The 13826-nt window shown below is 36.3% G+C and overlaps 1 protein-coding gene across 2 annotated transcripts in view; it reads right to left on the reverse strand.

Moving 5' to 3' along the window:
* Positions 1-13826, reverse strand: part of Vcl (vinculin) — a 122071-nt gene that overhangs the window by 23654 nt on the left and 84591 nt on the right. For both annotated transcript variants that reach the window (XM_027931159.2, XM_027931161.2), the window contains exons 9-13: positions 12465-12618; positions 11330-11505; positions 7705-7895; positions 5865-6064; positions 4284-4412 (exon numbers count right to left, since the gene is read on the reverse strand). In XM_027931159.2, the coding sequence (XP_027786960.1) occupies positions 4284-4412; positions 5865-6064; positions 7705-7895; positions 11330-11505; positions 12465-12618 (850 nt within the window). The remainder of the gene's footprint in view (positions 1-4283; positions 4413-5864; positions 6065-7704; positions 7896-11329; positions 11506-12464; positions 12619-13826) is intronic.

Consider the following 13826-nt stretch of genomic DNA (forward strand, 5'->3'; position numbering starts at 1 on the left):
TTTCATGAAAAGCTGTGCTCCAAGTTATGCTGTCATGTATAACTAATTAAAATAAAAAGAAGATTTATTTCAATAAAATGGCTCAGGCCACCTAAGAAAAACTCCTTCTTTAAAGCAAATGCAGCACCTTCTCTAATGAAGATGTTAAGAGATGACATCAAACTACTGCTGAAACTATAGTCAAATGCAAAATCTTGACCACAATATACCTCCTCAGAGGTTTAGCCTTAGCCACAAGCATCCTGTATACACACTTACGCACACAAACACACATGCACACACGCACATCCCTAAAGATAAAGACTAAGGCCAGTTTCCAAAAAGTTTATCCTCTAATCTGAAGAAGACATACAAACCTTACTCAGCTACTATAGGTAGTTGAAAGCATCACAAGCTTAGGACTAAAGTCCTAAACTGAGTTCTAGCTTCCAAAAAAAAGTATCCCTCATATATCCCATTACCATTAATGTTGTAAAAACTCTTCCCTTGACCTTCATAGAAAAAATGATACCTGGTGCTCATACTCTGGACCTGACACAGGGTAAGGATAGCTGACTTTTATTAATCCCAAATGCAAAATTATCTACTTATTTGTTATTCAGTTCTCAAATTATAAAAAGTTAACTTTTCCTTCAATGTGAATACCATGCAAGGTTATATACCACAAATAGGGCTATTTAACCTACTTGAAATGACAAGTTCTTCCGTCATTTATTTGGATAACATTTTTAGAAGTGACACTTGAAAAAGCAAGGCATACCAAATAGCACTGGGTCAGGCTTACATTACGCACAAAGGATGTCAGGAACTCCCTACAGAATACATCCTCTTTATTTACCTCCTCCTGAGGGTCTTTCCACCCAGTTCAGACTCAAGGCAGATAATCTCTAAAGGTTTCTTGGCTCAAACAAGTTCTGATCTCATTGCCAATGTTCTGGGATTTACGTGGGTTTTTTTGCGGGGGGCGGGAGGGTTGTTGTTGTTTTTGTTAAATTTTTGAGACAGTCTTGCTAAATTGATCTTGAACTTGACCAGGTTGGCCTTGAACTTGCAGTTCTCCTGCCTTAGCTTCCTATTTTGCTGGGACTATAGGCCTATACCACCATACCCAGCCTATGTCTATCCTCTTGAGTCTCTTTCCTATCCTGGTCTCTTGGTTAGAATTAGTTTTCTAAATTCCTGCCATTTCATGCTCAAAACTTCTGCCTGAAATCTCTGATCTCTTACTCCCCTTTTCCTGGTCTCAGTCCTTGTTTCTTTTTCTTTCTTTCTTTTTTTATTATTATTATTATTATTTTAGTGTTTTATTTTTTGGTGGTGGTGGTACTGGGTATTGAACCCAAAGCCTTGCACATCCTATGCTAGGCAAGTGCTCTATCACTGAACTGCAGCTGGGAATACAGGCATGAGCCACTGCAACTGGCTCAACCCTTGTTTGTGTATACATGATGCTAGTGGCTAAGGCTAAACTTCTGAGAAGGTATATTGTGGCCAAGATTTTGCATTTGACTAGATTTTCAGCAGTAGTTTTATGTCATCTCTTACCATCTTCATTAGAGAAGTTGCTATATTTACTTTTTAAAGGAGAAGTTTTTCCTAGCCGGCCTGAGCCATTTTATTGAAATAAATAACTGGTCTTTTGGCATCTCCTCCCAAACCATATATCATGCTCCCTCTGATTTAACTGACTGCTTAGTATAATTTTCTTGGCACTCAACCAAAGTTTACTGACCATCAGTGCTGAAGATACCAAAGTAAATAAAACAATATCTGCATCTTAAGGAGATCACAGCCTAGTGGGGGAAAAAGAGCCAATAGATACTTGCAATATGGTATTCTATGTGCAAAAATAGAGCTAAACACTGATATTATGGGAGCAAAGGAAAAGGTAATTAACTCTCCAGGAAGTAAAGCATAATAAAGAGGAAAAAGGTAGAAAAAAAGAAGGGGTAGACAAAACAAAGACATAGGAAGGGCAGAATATTCAAGAAACTACAAGCAACTATGTATTTCTGGGGCATAAACTGAGAATCAAGGGTTTGTAGGAAATTGACATAGAAAGGATATTAAAAGCCAGATCAGAGAGTTCCATTTTTATCCTGTGTTGAAGATAAGTCTCACTGATGCATTTAACCAGGAGAACAGCAGGACAAGCTGGTTTTTGTTTTTAATTGGTGGTCTAGTGACAGATTCAAAGAAGACCAGTCAGAGTTATGCAGGCATGCAGGAAGTGAGGAATAAGCATCAGAATCAGAGCTGTGACAACACCAATGGAAAATAGAAAGGATTTAAGAAATATTTGTGAGATCAACTTAAGATGCCTGAGTTATTTATTGATATGAGAAGATGGGGAGAAGGAAAGTCCATGGTGACATGCAAATTACCAAGGGATAACAGAAGGTCAACATATGCTGAGGAACTAATGAAGCATCTAGCTGGAAAGGATAAGCAAATAGTTGGATCTACTAGTCCAAAAATCAAAGAAGGCTGGAACAAAAGAGTAGCAAATCATCCTAGCCTGAGGAGACCATGAATTGAACTGCCTAGTAATTGAGGCCAGAGAAAGAAAATAGGGGTCAGTAGCAAATAAGAATAACACAAACCTTCACCTTTGGATTAGCTTGCCTGACCCAAAAATCTGTTCTTTGCTGCCAGTACTATAAAGGCTGAAAAACCAAATACTTGCTTTTCCAGATTCTTTTGCAGTTGAGGTAACCATGCAACAGAGTTCTAAACAAGGAAACATAAGCGAAGGTCTCCTGGAGGATTTCTGGGAAAGCCTTTACTTTCTTTCATTCAGCATTAACTGTGTGTCAGGTATTACACTAGGAACTGGCAATAAAGCAATGACAAAATGAAGTCTCTGCCCACGTGGAGCTTTCATGCTAATTTGAGTGACACAGACAATAAAAATAAACTATATCAAATGTTGATAAATGCTATAGAGAAAAGTAAGATAAGGAGATAAAGAAATCCCTGGGATTGGAGTTGCTATTTTAGGTAGTAATCCAAAAATGATATTTCAATAGAAAACTGAAGAAAGTAAGTGAATAATAAAATCTGTGGAGAAAACAAGTGCAAAGGCCTCAAGATTAGAACATATACAAAAGAAGCTCTATTCTCATAGAGAGGAATATGCAGGGGGAGAATAATAATACCAACATGAAGTCAGAAAAGTAGACAAGGAACCAGATCCAGTGGTGTGATGAAGCCATTTTTACCAAATATGTAAAATATGCCTGTCTCTTCCCAACTTTGCTTTCAATGACTTCATGTTAAAACAGCCATGCTGGGAGTATTTACATCATGAATTCTACAAACATTACAAGTCAGATTTTTTTGGTTTTGGTTTTACTGGAGAGTTGGTTTACCAGCACATCACTGGCCTTACTGTTCACTGTAAGGACTCTGATTTCACTTTGGGACAGGGAAAAACTACTGGAAGGTTTAGAGTAGAATAATGACATCAAATGATTTAAAATGCCTGTCCTGATTTCTGTGTTGAGAACAAAATGTCCTAATAAACAGTTGAAACTGGAAGGGGCTGGGGATGTGGCTCAAGCGGTAGCGCGCTCGCCTGGCATGCGTGCGGCCCGGGTTCGATCCTCAGCACCACATACAAACAAAGATGTTGTGTCCACTGAAAACTAAAAAAAATAAATAAATATTAAAATTCTCTCTCTTTCTCTCTCTCTCCCTCTCTCTCTCTTTCTTTCTTTCTTTTTTTTTTAAAATTTTAATATTTATTTTTTTAGTTTTTGGCAGACACAACATCTTTGTTTGTATGTGGTGCTGAGGATCGAACCCGGGCCGCATGCAGGCCAGACAAGCGCACTACCTCTTGAGCCACATCCCCAGCCCTCTCTCTTTCTTAAAAAAAAAAAAAAAAAAAAAACAGTTGAAACTGGAGTACCCCAATTCCTTATATCTTCCTGCCTTGAACATGACACCTGGGGCAGTAAAAGTCATCACATACCCTAAGGAAAAGACCAAGAAAACCATAAGAGATGCCAGTTTTCATGATTTTTAGCTTCTGAATCAAGCAAGGCCAGAGCTACCTACTTCCATGTTTCTTGTGATGTCACTAAACTCTCTGATGGTCAAGTCTTCTACTGTTTGCAATTAAAAACCTTCATAACTAATATACTTGGTGGATTAAAAGATCCCCCTTCTACTCTTCCACCTACAACTTCCCAGCCAGTGCTGCTTGTGTACCCTGTAACAACATTTTACCTTTACAAAGAGCTGCCCAACAGAAGAAATGGAAGCTCTTAGATACCTACCTCTTCCCTATTGGGTGCATCAGGAGGGGCAGTAGCCGCCACTGCCAATAGCTTGATGGGAGTTGTGGTATCACTGAAAACATCTGACACCTCCTGAGTCATAGCCTCCTGCATCCTGGCTTTCAGATCCTTAAAAATAAAAATTTATTTTATTTTTTATTGTTTAAAAATGAAAATTTCCAGCAACATCCCCAAAGCATATACGTTAATGTCCTTATTTCACTAAAATATTCATTCTCTGAGTTTAATTCAATAAATATTTATTAATATCTGTGTACAAAACACTGAGCTAGCACAGGTCAAAATTATGAATCCTATCCTCTAAGAGATTAATGTTTAGTGAAATAGATAGGACCCCCAAGGAATTTTACTTCTTTTATAGGTGGGAGAGGAGGACTTACTGAGGATTAAAATTAAGGGGTGCTTTAATTGAGCTCCATCCTCAGTTCTTTTTAATTTTTTTTTTATGTATTTAGTTGTAGATGGACATAACACCCTTCCTTATTTATTTATTTATTTACTTACTTACTTACTTATTTAATGTGGTGCTGAGGATGAAACCCAGTGCCTCACACACGCCAGGCAAGCGCTCTACAACTGAACCACAACCCTAGCCCAGTTCTTTTTAATTTTGAGACAGGGTCTCACTAAATTGCTGAGGCTAGTCCCAAACTTGCCGTTCTCTGCCTCAGTCTCCTATAGCTGGGGTTACAGGCATGTGCCACTGCACCCAGCACTTTTGCTTCTTTTCTTGGTGGTCTTTATGAAATGACACTGAAAATCATGGGGTTGAGCCCAAAAAGGTCTTGAGTTCTCGAAGACAGAATTCCTCACTGTTCCCACAGCTGGAGAGGCCTGATGATGACCATGGTAACTATCTGGTGGATGCAATGTTAAATTTCTAAGCAATTTATTATCTTAGGAAGTACTAAATCAAGAATGGGAAATTAAGAAATCTCAAAAACAAAGTATATATGTATAGATTTCTTAACATGAGTCTAAAAAAGAGCATTCTTAGAAGTCACATGCTCTTTTTCATAGTTATTTCACTTAGTCCAAGTTAAGTTTTCTCAATTTATACAAAGAAATCCCCATCACCCCATTTTTCAAGGTAGGTGACAAATACTGACTGGTGATACTGGAGATGATTTTAGGTGTTATGTAGACAAATTATTTTAATAATTATGTATTTCTTTTTAAAATAGTAGGAAAAAAAATACAACCAGCTCATCAAGCATAAGATTTCAGAATTATTACAAGGTTTTCTTTTAAATTTAAGTTTTAAAAAGAAGTCCATTTTAAGAAAAATGTTAAATAAATAAAAGTACAAGTGAAACATGACCAGAGCAAAATTCATAAAAGAGTTCATTGAGTGAAATTTGGAAAACAACTTAAGTCATTATCACACACTGGTGAGCTTTTTCCTAATAATTAGCTCTAGATTTCCTTATATCTTTGGTCATACTCTTTGTTTTCCTAAACTCCAGAAACTATGTATTTTTAATTATTTTCTCTCCCATCCATCATTTTTTAGTAATGATAAGTATAAAACATCTAATGACATGTGCTCCTAAATTCTACCTTTAAGGAGTCTTGGAGCTGTGATGCAAGTGCTCTGGCCTGAGGACTTTCCCCTTCCCCTCTGGCAGCCAGGTCAGCCAGCTGAGCTGTCAACTGGTCCACACGGTCACACTTGGCAAGAAGATCTTGACGATAAGGCCCCATCATGACATTAGCCAGACGATGTCCTTCAGCCACAAGCCCCCGGATGGCAGCCTGACCTGGACCAAGAAGAAAACACTAAAACTCACATAGACCTAGAAAAGGTAACCACAATGGCATTCCAGTTGTTTGTTTTTTAAATAATATTTTGTAGAGTGATCGTTTCCAGACAAAAGAAAACAATTTGGAAATACAAAAAAGCATAAGTAAGAACAGACAAATTATGCTTTTTTCCAAAGGCGGGGGTTTGCAGAGGATTGAAGCCAGGCCTTCATACATGCTAAGTACAGGCTGTATGCCACTAAACCACATCACCAGCCCCTTTATGTTAACTTTTATTCTTCTTTTTTTCTTTCTTTCTTTTTGTGGTCTTCAAGATCCAACTTGGGGCCTTATACATGCTACGTAAGGGCTTTATCACTGAGCTACACCCCAAGCCCAACTTTTATTCCCTGATTCTTTTCTTTAACCCAAGTATTTTCCCACTTAACTAAATATCTTTTAAAAACATGATCTAGTAGTAGCAGATGTAGTTCACTGGTAGAGCCCTTGCCTAGCATGTGCAAGTCCCTGGGTCTGAATCCCAGCACTACAAACAGTAACAAACATAATCTAAAAATCTATGTAGCATTTTATCATATTGACATACTTAGTATTAAACATTCAAACTATTAACAAATATTCTTGTTTTAACTCCTTAGAAAAAAAATTACTTCTTAGGAAAAATTCCTACAAATTGAATTGCTGAGTCAATAAATATGAACTTTTTAAAAGTTTTTGACATAATACCAAACCTAAAAAGTCTGTACTAATTTATGCCTATATCTGTAAGATATGTGCCTGCCCAATTCCTTAGCCCCTTATTGACACTAGATATCACCAATTTAAAAATGTATCTGTTGATCCAACAAATATGTCAAATGGAGTAAATAGATCTTTCAGCTTTAGCAGACTTGCTATCACAAAATAAATTTTTACAAAACCATTCTTAAAATATCCCCAAAGTCAAAATTTTAAGTTAAAAATTTTTCAGGTTGATTGTGTGATGAAAGAGACTTCAAACTAAAATAATGTTAAATGCCTTTCACTATTTTCAAAAATTATATTTATCTGGATACTTGGCAAGGACTGTGAACACAGAAATACTATAAAATAGAAGTATACATAGAACTGATATTAATTCAAAGTTTCACTTTTGATATGAATATCTCTCCTGTGTGTGTGTGTGCACATGTGTGTGCATGTGCACATGTGCACAAATGCATGTGTCCATTTTGGGGGAAAGAAGGGGGGTTATATTGGGGATTGGGGGCCTCTTATATGTTACACTATGTAACACTCTACCACTGAGCACTTTTTTGTTTTGTTTTGTTTGGGTTTTGAGACAGGGTCTCACTAAGTTACTGAGGCTGGCCTTGAATTTGTAATCCTCCTACCTCAGCCTCCCAAATTGCTGGGATTACAGGTGGGCACCACCATTCCTTGCTGCCATGAGTATTCTTCTATTTGCATATATCAAAATCATTCTTTCTTTAATGCTTCTTTGCTAAATCATAGGGATTATATTGGCTATATTTGGAAATGGAATCACACTGAAAAATGCCTGACTCACCAATGACTGAAGAACCCTTTCAGCACCTTATTACAAATGTTACAAGACCCCTATCAACAACCTGCTTATTTGTGCTAAGGCCCTTACCGACACCCCGGTCATCCACTGTAGGATTATCAATCCATCGCTGTGCTTGCTCGATTTTGCCCTCAAGGTGGACAGCTGCTTTGGCAGGTCTGCTGTTTGCCACAGCCCTGTTGGTTTTGGTCTGCAGGTTCTGAAGGGCCGTGGCCACCTGTTTGGCCAATGCTCGAGCCTCCGGGGAATCTCCTTTCCCCCTACAGAGAAAAGAACAGCCATTCTGTTAAAACAGACTGTTTACATTGAGATGACTTTGTTGCTAATGAAAATGGTAATGAGATGACAAATTGCTAATGATTATTATTAACTTTGGTTGAAAATAGTGGCTTATTTGGATCTTAAATAAGAAATTATTAATTTAAATTCAAAATTTTTGTCCTGGTTAAGGCATTAATTGTGAGTTTGAGTCAATCTAACCCAACCAAGTTCAATCATTTGGTTACCTGAGCTCAATCAAAAACTAGTAGGTTACCTGCATACTCAGTCTGCCAGTCCTGAAAACACTAGTTACTCGTGGAATTAGAAGTGCTTAGATAGCCATATTTGCTGATGTTGTAGTAGTAGCAGTAGTAATAGTAGTTGAAGTAGTTATAGTAGAACCAGCAGTACTATCTTTTGAGTCCTAATCCTGCAAGGTTACTGTTGCAATCACATTTCTTTTATTATTTTATCCTCGCCACAACTCTATAAGATAAATACCAATATTATTTTTAAAAAAGAGAGACACAAAGTTAAAAAACTTGTCCTACTTACTTTGATGGAGTCAGTCAGGGTTCAAACATGGCTCTCTGACTTTAGAGTGCTCACTATTAAAAGTACTATCTGTATTACCTTATGTCATTACTAATAATACCCAATGATTGAACTGAGTGGTTATTTAACTCAAAGACAACTAACCATTGTCAGTAAACCATTGACTCAATTGGTTCTCAAAGTATAGTTTAAATAAAAGTCATCTGGAGGGCTGGGGATATTAGCTCATTGGTAGAGTGCTTACCTTGTATGCACTAAGGCCCTGGGTTCAATCCCCAGCACCCCCCAAAAAAGAGTCATCTGGGATCTAACTTTAAATACAGATAATGACCACCATCAAAAGAGATTCTGATTAAGTATGTCTGGTAATGGGGTCCACATTTTTAAACAACCTCAGATAATCCTTGGTCCATGCTGCAAAAACATCACATGGCCAACCTGTGGTAGGATCTGGAGCTAAAAATTTATTTTAAGTCTGGGCCATGGTAGGTCAAAGCCAGAAAAAGAACCTCCAAATAAATAAAGACAGCACCCAGAGTTCAGCAGACTTAGAAGACACGATGGAGCTTCCAGGATACTAAGAGGTAGAGGGAGGGGCTTTTAGTTATCTAAAAAAATCTAATAAGGTATAGCCACAGTTAAAGCTGTTAGATTCTATTAGATACCTTTATATATTTTCAATAATCATCCACTTTTTTACTTGAGCTAGTTCCTTGCAACTAAGAAACCTCAACAGAGTATCAACACAAAAATTAAAAGACAACCACAAAATTATGTCACAATGAGCAATAACTACCTATTAAAACCTATTCCAAAGATTTCAGATTCTTACCAAGAAAATATAAAGAATTTGATTAATTTTATATATCAAGGGCTGGATATATAGCTCAATAATAGAGTGCTCACTATTAAAAGTACTGTCTGCCTAGCATGTGTGAGGCCTTGAATTCAATTCCCAGCAACAAAAACCCAACATTTTTTACATATCAGACTACTCAGGCATAGAAAAGTAACCTTAAGACTAATCTCACCTGTAAAAATATTAACCCATCTGCTTAAAAGATACTTTTTAAGAGTTCCTTTATAATTTTAAGATTTTATAGCCTTCCCCATGACAAAACTAGACAAAGAAGTTATTTGCCATGTTCTGATCATGGCTACTCCTATGCCTGGAGGTTATGTATATGTATGTTATAATAAGTATAATAATGGCACAAGTGACCACACATGAAGGTCTACTGTTATCACTCTACCATTAATTATCTCTTCATCACTCCGAAACATTAATAAGTGCCTACTATGTATATAGACTTGTATTAGCTCCCAAAATACAGTTTCTCCATTTGAGTATTTTAAAATCTAATAAATTATAAACAGTGGGCACAGTGATATGCACCTATAATTCCAGTGACTCAGATTGGGAGGTGGGGCTGAGGCAGGAAGACAGCAAGATTGAGGCCAGCCTTAGTGAGACTTCTAATTTAGCAAGACTCAATATCAACTTAAAAACTAAAAAGGACTGGGCTGGGGCTATAGCTCAGTGGCAGAGAATCTGCTTGGCATGCGTGAGGCACTGGGTTCAATCCTCAGTACCACATAAAAATAAACAAATAAAATAAAAGCACTGTGTCCATCTACAACTACAAAAAAAATTTAAATAATATAAAAAGGACTAAAGATAGAGAACACCCCCGGGTTCAATCTCCAGTACAAAAAAAAAAAAAAAAAAGTAACACATTATTTTAATGAATTAACATTGAACAAAAGACCTTTGTGAACATTATATTTTAAAATTGGTAAATTGCCATTTTTCCTGACACACAATCAAGATTTGGGGCATAAGACAATGGTGTTCAAATGACTGACCTTGATATATAATCAAATTTGAGCTGTTATTCAAGTTGGTCTCTGTCAACACAACCTCCCGCCTAAAGTAGGTCTACAAACTTATTTTGTAGCACTAGGCAGGAATTTGTTTTCTTAGCCAACACTATCCTTTCAGTCAACATAAAACTTCAAAGAACTCTAAAGTATCTCTCACTAGGGGAAAAAAATTAGGCATTGTCTCATGGAAGGACAGAAAATGAAACATGCAGGTTAAATGAAAAGCAAAATATCCTCAAAGACTAGGGATGGAGGACTTAGGTAGAATAGAATTATTCTATGGCATTATACCCTTATTAGCATGTGTTGCAAACAGGAACATATTTATCAGAACAAAGGAACGCTTCTTTTCCATATAATCAAAGTAAGTACACAAAAGTCTTTAAGAAAGGAATCTATGATAAGACTGGTGTTAAAGGAACAATCAACCAGAAAAGGATCTTTAATAATTGCTACCTAAGAAATAACACTGTAGAGAAAGGAAGAAAGTACTTTCTTATGATTCTCCCCTTCTCCACATACACACATAAACACATGGGGGTTTTATTCATAGCTAGCTACAAAAATTATTTTCCTCATATATCTGAGAAACAGACATGTCATAAACCTGATGTAGCAGGAATATCCTAGCTTAGAAATTAGAAAAACTTAACTTTAAAAAGGAGTTCTTGGGCTGGGGTTGTGGCTCAGTGGTAGAGCACTTGCCTAGCAAATTGAACTGGGTTCAATTCTCAGCACCATATTAATAAATATTTTTTTAAGGAGTTCTTAGCACACTAAAAGTATTACTTTAAAAACTATGTGATCGGTAATAAATTAATAAGCCTCATGTCACAGATACAATAAAGGTAATATCTGATCTGGCCAATACTACAGTGGAGGAGTATCATACATGCATTTAACCTATGGGGATTCAACTTACATGTTCATAGGGGAAAAGGAATAGGAAAGAGAGAAAGATATTAAAGGACAATTAAAAGGACTGAATACATACTGCCTTCGTAAATCCGCTAATTTAGAAGTCAGAGCAGATATTTCTCCAAGGGAACGCAGAATGTCATCTCTCTCTTTAGGATCATCACACAATTCTGCTATTTTCCGAGCTTCAGCCAAAGCCCCTCGGATCTGTTCTTCTCCTTCAGGTCCACCATTTGGATCTGCAAGCCAATTCTACAGACAGAAAGAGAGAATACTGCAGTCTACTCATGAACCACATTTAATTAACCTTAACAAAGCCATCAGAAAAAAAAAAAAAAAATCTAAATCCCATAGCACACCAGTAATTGTTTTCTAGAGTGATAATTATTATTGTTTTATAGAGGTGTTTGGCTTCATTCTAAGATCGAATCAATCTCTCATCTTTTTTTTTTTCCTTTGGGAGTTGGAACTCAAACCCAAGGCCTTGTGCATGCTAAGTATGTGCTTTACCTCTGAGCTATATCCTCAACCCCTCCTTCATCTTTTTAAAAACAACTTTGTTCCTATCCATTAGCATAAAATATCTTCATAAACCTTTATCTCATCCTTAATCAGAAACATTTAAGTTTATCAAACATTTGTTTGTGACATACTTGAAAATGATTTTATATAAGAGTAGATCTAGCATGTGTAAAGTACTGGGTTCAATTCTCAGCACAACATATAAATAAATAAATAAACAAACAAACAAATAAATAAATAAATAAAAATAAAGGTGCATTGATAACTTAAAAAATAAGTAGAATCAGAAAACTTTGACTCTTTACACTTCTATGACGAAATACAGTTGAGAATTCTGAGAAAAGGAACAGTTTCAATGTACTATAATCTATAACAGGAATTAGGATTCTCTTGGTAGTCGGAGTGCTCACTTTTAACTAGTCAAAATAGTCAAAATGAAGACCTTCATTTCAAACTATAGATAAACATTAGTGTAAACTGTGATGGTAGGGGATGTGTTAACATTGGTAACTGCTGGGAACAAGTCAGTCAGTCATCACTTAGGAACACCCATTATCTACCCACACTAAATGATGAGAGGCGTAGAGAGAAAGAAAAGGAAGAAGGGGAAAGGAAGGGCTTGGGGATATTTGTGGAATGCTTCTCTTTCTCTTTTACTTCCCACCCCTCCTGAAAATCATTACATTTACCTGAGCAGCATCAATCTTCTTTGCTATGCTCTGCTTTGAGTTTGTCATGGCTTCCAACTTTCGAGCTGCATTCTCCACCTTTGCTGTGAGCACATCTAGACCTTGAGATACCTGCTGGGCTTTCTGCATGGCCACTGGTGAAGCTCCTTGACCTCTATTCAGACAAAGATACTGTCATTGCACCTTCTCAAATACTTAATAACAAAATATTCCTTAACACCACAGTACATGCCATTTTTGTTAGCATGCTTGTCTTTTTTCATTTTCCCCAGTAATCTAGGATAACACAAGAAAACAGAGCTAAACAAAGCAAGATATCCAAACCATCTTTCTCTTTTGCTTTTAAAAATACACATGAGCTTTATGGAACTGCATAACCACTTTGAAGTCAGGCCAGCAAATTTTGATAATCATTATTCGCCTCTAGGTAGTGATTATATAACCAAATCTAAACTTCAGTGGGAAAATGTACTGGGGATCTCATTGCTATGGAGGACTTTGTTACCATAGTAATGTGTGCTTTAGAAATAAGTAGCCATTAAATTGTCTTATTTATGGGCGAGAATACACTGAAAAGGCAAATACATACAGAGTAATTGAAAACGCATCACAATGACAAATTTAATCTGTTTGAATCCTAAATTTTGGTGCCTCAGGGACTTTATGATGTTTAACCTCCTTTGGCTTCAGTTTTTTCTCTAATAAAATAAAACTAATGTAAAATGAAAGAAAGCAATAATACAGTACTTGCCCTGCTTACTTAACAGAGTATCAAGCATCAAGATAATATACTTGAAAACACTTTGACAACAAAGCAATATAAATATCACAATCTACTGTTATGACTGAATTATCATTTGTGTAACAAACCTAATGACCTAATGATGATCTTAATAACCTTAATCCATTTGTAGACAAAACTAGTTAGAACTGGGCAGGGAAGTACATGGTGATAAGAAGTATATCATTTTCCTATAAAGTTCCTAAAGAACTATTTTCACCTCAGAAATGGTATGGTATTACTACAAAAAATAATATGTTTTGCAGAAACTTGTTCTCCCTTGTACATGTCTTTCTTTCTTCTTCTTCTTCTTTTTTGCAGGTTCAATCCCTAACTTTAGAATGAACTCTAAAACATCTTTGCTTCCCTTAATAATAATATGCACCTATCATTGAATTACCTACCCTCTTTAAAAAAAATACATCTGTTTTTCATCTATACCAATACTTGAAGTAATAAACTCCATAAATTCATTGCCAGGTATATAAAAGGTATACACACACACACTCTCTCTCCATTTTCGTGGACTTGAAGACTTTCTTTACCTTCCAGAAGAATGAAGACTTAGGAAACATAATATT

This window comes from Marmota flaviventris, chromosome 4 (assembly GCF_047511675.1).
Source record: "Marmota flaviventris isolate mMarFla1 chromosome 4, mMarFla1.hap1, whole genome shotgun sequence".
Lineage (NCBI taxonomy): Eukaryota > Metazoa > Chordata > Mammalia > Rodentia > Sciuridae > Marmota > Marmota flaviventris.